A 6,762-nucleotide genomic window follows, 5' to 3' on the forward strand; every position below is an offset into this window, starting at 1 on the left:
GCTTGTAGGCAGCAAGCTGCCTCTGACGAAAACACGAACGAGAACGATCCTTATTGTCGTTGCATAGGTAAAAATCTTGCGAAACATTTTTTTCTCGGTTTTATAAATCTCGTCTCTCTCTCTCTCTCTCTCTTTCTTTTTCTCTCGTAAACTATAATGAGACGGACGTTTTGTGACTGGCGGAAATAATGTACCTACCGCGGGTATAACAATCATCGAGTTGTGTTTTATACATGCAGACAATATGCAACACATCTGCTTCAGAATTCCGACTCGCACAGTTTGCAGTGGCATTGTTGTTTATAAATGCATAGTTTTGAAATACTTTTTTCACGCTAAATAGTCTTATGCGACACCGTTTTACTCGTCACCATCGCACTCGTAGGTTCGTATGTATTGTTCAGATAATTTAATTACATGAGTGTAGAATAATACCTACTTGCTGAGTAAATATATACGTTTTATATCAACAAGGTCCGGAAATGACAAGAGACATTATACTCGTATTATCACTTACACCCGCAATTCGGTTCAAGTGTATGTAATATATTCATTTAATTTTTGCAATCCGCTTAAAATATTCACCAACAATATCACAAATATGTAATCATTTTCACAAATAACAGAGGCAAGAAAGAAAAAAAAAAAAAATTAATTACGAGAATAAATAAATAAACGAAAATAAACACATATATAAATTCGGTTAATATTCCCCTAAGCGGCGCATCCGTTCTTGGAGACGTTGAACTTGGTGACAGCTTTTGCGCCCTCCATAAGGGCGTATTTTCCCAAATCTCCGGGCAACAGGAGTCTGGCTGCAGTTTGAACGTCCCTCGAAGTCATCGTCGGTTTTCCGTTGTACTTCGTCAGGCGAGAGGCTTCGGTAGCTATGCGGCCGAACATGTCGTTCATGAAGCTGTTCATGATCTCCATCGCCTTCCTCGAGATCCCGGTGCCGTTGTGAAGCTCCTTTAGCACCTGCAGCAGCGTGAGATCGCAATTAGGGTTGTATTAATTAACATTTGCGACTTTCAGGCAGGATGGAGGAATAATTACGTTGAAACACTCAAGGAAGCGTATTTTCTAACCTTGTGGATAAAGTAATTGTAACTGGTGTCCTTTCGCCTGTTCTTCCGCTTCTGCCCGTTTCCGGAACCACCCTGGGCAACGCCTTCCCGTCTCGATGGCATTTCCACAGGGTTCAACAAACCAATAATGCGAGCTCAGGTGTCGTCCTGGCGACTGATGTTCACAAGTTGATACGATTTTCCTTGAAAGGACACCACGTGCTTCTTTGAAACTCAGTCCTCGGCCATAAGTGACCATCGACGCTGTATGGTGTACTACCGTTTCGATAGACCTGGGAAAAATTTGCTCACCCGGCGTTCTTCTGTTATGTAAACTTGGATATCCGTGTTCTCTTGGTATCCAAGGACGATTCTCGATTATTTCCAGCCATCTTGGAAAGTCTCGAAAGTTGGTAATGAGGAATGCGTCGTACATACGTGTTACGTGCAAGTACTTGAAACTCGAGGTGTGAAGGTTAGGCGTGAAAATCATGTCGACGCATCTTGCAAGCCAGCAAAACCATGGAGGACTGCAGGGTCGCTTCCAAGGTCGGCGAGACAACGCAACCATCTCCGAGTGTCCTAAAATCTTTTTCTGCTTTGGCATTCTTTCAAGGCAAATGCAAAAACGGAACGAAATCGAGCGCAGAACAGACGACGTCCTTTTCTTACTCCGCTCCATTCATGATTTCGACATGAGCGAAAGACAATGACGAGCGTGTACCTAATGTATTTCATTGTGCGTACGGATTGTATACCTATAATGTGTATACCGTACGACGTATTATGCGCTCGATGTGCCCGCGTGCATGCGTGCAATATAATGGAAACAATGAACAGTGGTGAAAGTGCGTACTATGGCTACAGGTAGACCACGAGGTGATGCTCGCCAAAGAAATCTACATATGTAAGTAGCAAACTGTATATTTATTACACTCGACAGGCGCCTGATTGTCTCGCAACGCGCGGGAAGGTCGCCTCGAAAGTTTCTTCTTCGTCTTCATCTACATCTGCTTCGCGAGGTGTCGTTCGTAACTTCTTATAATTGATGTACAGAGAGTCTGCCGGTAAAAAAAAGCCTTGAGCAAGCTCACCGGAAAGTGACCCACCTCGAAGAGCGCGAAAACAACATCAGTTGTAAACCTCATTCACACCGTGCTGCGACAAGCTCTGAGTAAAAAAGTAGGTACTCGCAAACAGTGCTGGTCTTAATTAGGCTCCGAAGAAGACTGAACCTTGATATGCAAGGTTGAACTTACTGCCGAAGAAAAATTCCCTCTATTCGATACAAGCTTTTAAGTCTGAAGACTCCGAGTGTGTTCAAAGTCGAGTCTACACCGTGGTGGGAGAAGTTTTCTAGAACTGCTTGTAATCCTCCGTGTTAATCACCGACGAGAAAGCTGCGTGAAATCATTTTACGTATACACCTACGGGTAGAAGTGATTCGGAGTCATATGAAATTCCCAAGTGAAATGATTTCGCCGGTGAGTGGAGTTCATTGATTATACCACCTAGCTCCGAGTGGTTTCCCGGGTGATTAATGAACGGCGACAACGAAGACGTTCCAACACTCATATGACGTGGGTTAGTATTATATACTAAACAGCGAACACGTGTTTCATCCACCGTAAGTGAGGATGGGCGAGGTGGGTCACTGGGACCGGGTTATCCGTCAGACGCGATGGGTACCCAGGTTCTTCATGGTGTGCGTAGAAACACCCACACCAACGGGAATTAGTGTCTGCGAATTGTTAGGTTCCTTCTGTGTGGTGGTCGATGGTGATGGAGGCCTCAGGCTGTATTAACTCGGAGCTCCTTCGACACAACCGAACCTAAGACAACCTGGAGGCTGTGCCAGCTAGCACCGGTACCGGTACCGAGAGCACCATCCTCACCTACCAGCGGTAGCGGCAGCGTCATAACTCGGCGTACAGTTATCGAAGTTGCGCAAGTCGCCGGCACATGGAAGGCACCCAAAGTCAACAACGAGAGCTCAAAGTTAACGGTCGTCAACCGCGTCCAGCGTGCAATGCAGCAGCCCTCACGATATACGCGCGTTAGCTGCGGGCCGCTGTTATTAATTGCGCTGTTTATCACCCGGAAATATTATTATATGCTTACTTACGCATTTCTCGAGGGGGTCCAACCGCCGAGGAGCATCTGCGACGTGATCGACGCTTCTTGTAAACGGTTTGTTCGCCAGGATTATAACGAGACGCGTCTCGGACCTGTCGACCAATCACCCTCCTTTCTCATTACTCCTTTTAGTTTCTTTCTAAGTCAACTTTGTTTGCAAGCGATAGTCTACGATAGTCACTGCTCGGTTTTATATAATCTCACAATTCTATGTATTATGCCTGACTATACGGGACCTCGAGTTTTTGGTCAAATGAAGATTCATTCATTCATTCATTCATTCATTCATTCATTTCCTTGATTTGGGTCTCTAAATTTTTATACATTGCCGAGAGATCCAAAGCGAAGTCTGGTTATCCAAACCCGACAGTTGCAGCTTCTCCTCGTTGATAAGAGTGAAAATTAATTAAACTATCTCACCGTGTTGGTTTCCTACATCAGCAGCGTGTTATCATATGATAAAATCGCGATAAAATTATACAAAGGGCCAAATGGTAACGAGCAGCGATAACCACGGGTAATAACTTCCCTCGTTACGCGGATGGATTAGATAGCACGAAAATTCGAGAGGAAAATTAACGGTTGACGACGGCAAAATCGGTGATAATCGTCGAAGTGCTTATCTACAGATGCACTGAAAACTAGAAGCAGACCGTTGAATAATCCATTCCAGAAGAGAGTCAGGGTCCAGTGGCAGCTACCGAGTATCTAATTACATTAGGACCATCCGGGTCTGCTAAGTAGGGAGCTTTAAACATCCCGCAATGAATACCCAGTTGCCGTGATTTACATCTTAGAAACGTCGTTCTAACGAGCAAACGTACACCGACTTTTAGTTAGAATCTGTTCTTGTAAGATTTGCAAAATGGTAAACGTCTGGTAAATTGATTGTGTATAGATTTATGATCTCCTTGGCGCAAACGCCGTACATAAGTATCGTGGTAAGCATACCATTGGAAGTAACGTTTACTCCGAGAGATGATCGAGGGTCCTGTAAGTAAATCGGTAGTTTCTCTTATTTTCATGGATTTCTTTTTCCCTCAATTTGCTGGTGAATTCCCCTTTTAGTTTAAGTACTTCAACGCCGTGTATATTACACCTTCATATACGTATTCGACTTGTCCCGGCGATATTTATTCTCCCGGCAGCACGTGCTTCGACCAGGCTCTTCCTCACTCGTCGAACTCTCGTGTTGCACCTAACTTTCGGTTAATTCTCCATTAAACCACTCGCCGCAAGAGTCGACGGGCATTTTTATCACCCGGCCAGCTGCAACTCGTATTCGTTTATAACGGTCCTGCCGCCGGTATTTCGATTTATCGTATTTTTGCCTGCCAGTGCTTAAATCTTCTCATTTTCGACCCTGCAGCGCAACGTGACAATATACGCGGTAATCTTGATCTCCATTTCCGACATTAAGGCTGACGGATTAATAAAAAAAACACAACTAAATCTTTCTCCGTTTTTTTTCCTCTTCGTCTAATTTTTACCTTCAACGTCAGAAAAAAAAAAAAAAACTCGCGTGACCTTTAGGATTAGGATTAAAAGACGCTGCAGCTTCCCTGCGCGTACGTTTTAGCTATTTATAAACATGCCTGCACAGGTAGATAGGTAGATATATTATTATACCCGTGCGAGATGCAGTTTATGCCATACGTTTACCGAGCACGGCGTCGATGCTTAGGCAGGTAAAGAGACGGCCAACCAGCCAATAATAAACCAATAGCGGTTTTCGCGCAGGTGACAGAGCTGGCGCCAAGACTGCGGAAACTGACAAGATAAAGTCTCCTGCGACCTCCGAGCAAATACCACGCGCTGCAGCTATTTGAGTTGCTGCTGAAAGCGTCGCGATGTTGATCGATCAACGGAATCTGCGGTACCGAGGATTTCGGAGTAAATATATCATCACGCCGTCAAAGGAGTTATTAGCGAAATTCATTCCGACTTAATTCATCCATCTTCGTGTACGAAATCATGTTGAAATCGGATAGCGAAACACGGTGCGGATTGTCTAGAGAAAAGGTCAGCCCGCAGGCTGTCCGAACCTTGGAGCTTACCTAACTCATCGTGAAATTGTCATATTAACGAAATTCGCGCGGCGTTATTTAATTCGGGAGTTGTAATTCGCCCCCGCGGTGGAAACTTGGCAATCTAATTATACGTTAATTTGATAACCGAGGTCTTTCGGTCCGTAATTAGCCTCAGCCGACATTTCCTGTCCCTGTATGGTAAAGCAAAAGGCCTCGAGTCATGCGCTCGGCGGGCGATCGTCAAGCGTGTCTAGTAATGACCAAAAATTATATACACATGTCAAAAGCATGCGGCTCAAGGAGGGAAGGAAAGCCAGCCAACCGTCGGGACGCAGTCGTTTAGTAACGCGGAACTCTCGTCGCCGCTCGCGTTTGGCGGTTGAAGAAGTTCTTTGAAGTCTGCGCCGGATCAGGATCGCTGTTTTTCCCGCATCCATCCGGTCCCGCTGAATGAAATTCCGACTCACGTATCGCCGAGTGCCACACGAGCATTTATTCCTCTGCAGAAGAGAGGACGGTGTCCCCGATTTCGCTCGTCGCTTCGTTCGCAAAAGCCCGTCTCGAGTTTGCAACGGACCACCGAGAAGGAGGAAAACACTAGGGTCGAAGAGGGGGGAGGTCGAAGAGAGAAGGAGAATCGCCTCTGAAACGAGACACTAGTTCCGACGTCGATGGTCTTTATTTTATGGCTTCGAGTCCCGCATCTCAAACACATTCCACCGATCAGCTATCACGAAATCGGAAAAGAAACGTCGATCTCGAGGCGAAAGAGGCTGACCTCCTCCTACTTCTCCTCTTCGCCCCTCCTCTCTTTCTACTTCCGCTTATTTTATTCGCCAAACACGATGGGATAAATCATAATTTGCCGATAACGAGACGTGATACCAGGTTCACTATTAATTATCCGCATATCCACACGCGAGTATAACCGGCTTCTTCTCGGACTGTCGTTAAACGTCCGCGTTATAGCGACACATCAGCCGGGGGCCAGAAGGGAAACCCGAAGAACAAGGTGCCTGGCTTTATTCCTCGCGCAGTTCCAACGCGGCGTTTTACTTCGAATGGAATTGCGAGGGGGCCCCAAGCCGTTGTCCAGTCTGGATTGTTCGGACCCCGAAAAGAGTTTGTTTGAAGTTATGACATCGCGATGAAAGGTAGAGAACACTAAGCAGCCAGAAACCCGTCCCTAAGCCGCACTTTTCCCACTCCGTCGGCTGTGGGAATTAAGTCAACGTGTCAATCTTTGTCTGTCTTTTTACAAAGTTTCGTCTTCCTTTTCCCTCAATTATAACTTCCTAATTCGATTTCTCCGTGTAATTTCAAACCCTGTGAGGTTATGCAGTTTGCGCATGAAACCCAACCAACCGGACTTTATCGCCAATTTTAACGCCTCTGCAGTACTGCAACAATTCACAATTTTCTGCGAAGACATTATCTGGTGGAGATTTGCAATTGGCAAACGGTGCTTAAGTGTATGAGTCCTTTGGCCGGTAACATAAGACAATTGAATTCCCATGGATAAAGTTAAC

The 6,762-nt window shown here is 45.5% G+C and overlaps 1 protein-coding gene across 1 annotated transcript; it reads right to left on the reverse strand.

Moving 5' to 3' along the window:
* Positions 1–714: 714 nt before the first annotated feature.
* LOC124413010 (late histone H2B.L4-like) lies at positions 715–1,306 on the reverse strand. Its single transcript, XM_046893299.1, has 2 exons — positions 1,089–1,306; positions 715–978 (listed from the first exon to the last, which is right to left on the reverse strand). The coding sequence occupies exons 1-2, from the start codon at positions 1,188–1,190 to the stop codon at positions 715–717; spliced, it is 366 nt and encodes a 121-aa protein (XP_046749255.1). The 5' UTR covers positions 1,191–1,306.
* Between the last annotated feature and the right edge of the window lie 5,456 nt (positions 1,307–6,762).

This window comes from Diprion similis, chromosome 12 (genome assembly GCF_021155765.1).
Source record: "Diprion similis isolate iyDipSimi1 chromosome 12, iyDipSimi1.1, whole genome shotgun sequence".
NCBI lineage: Eukaryota > Metazoa > Arthropoda > Insecta > Hymenoptera > Diprionidae > Diprion > Diprion similis.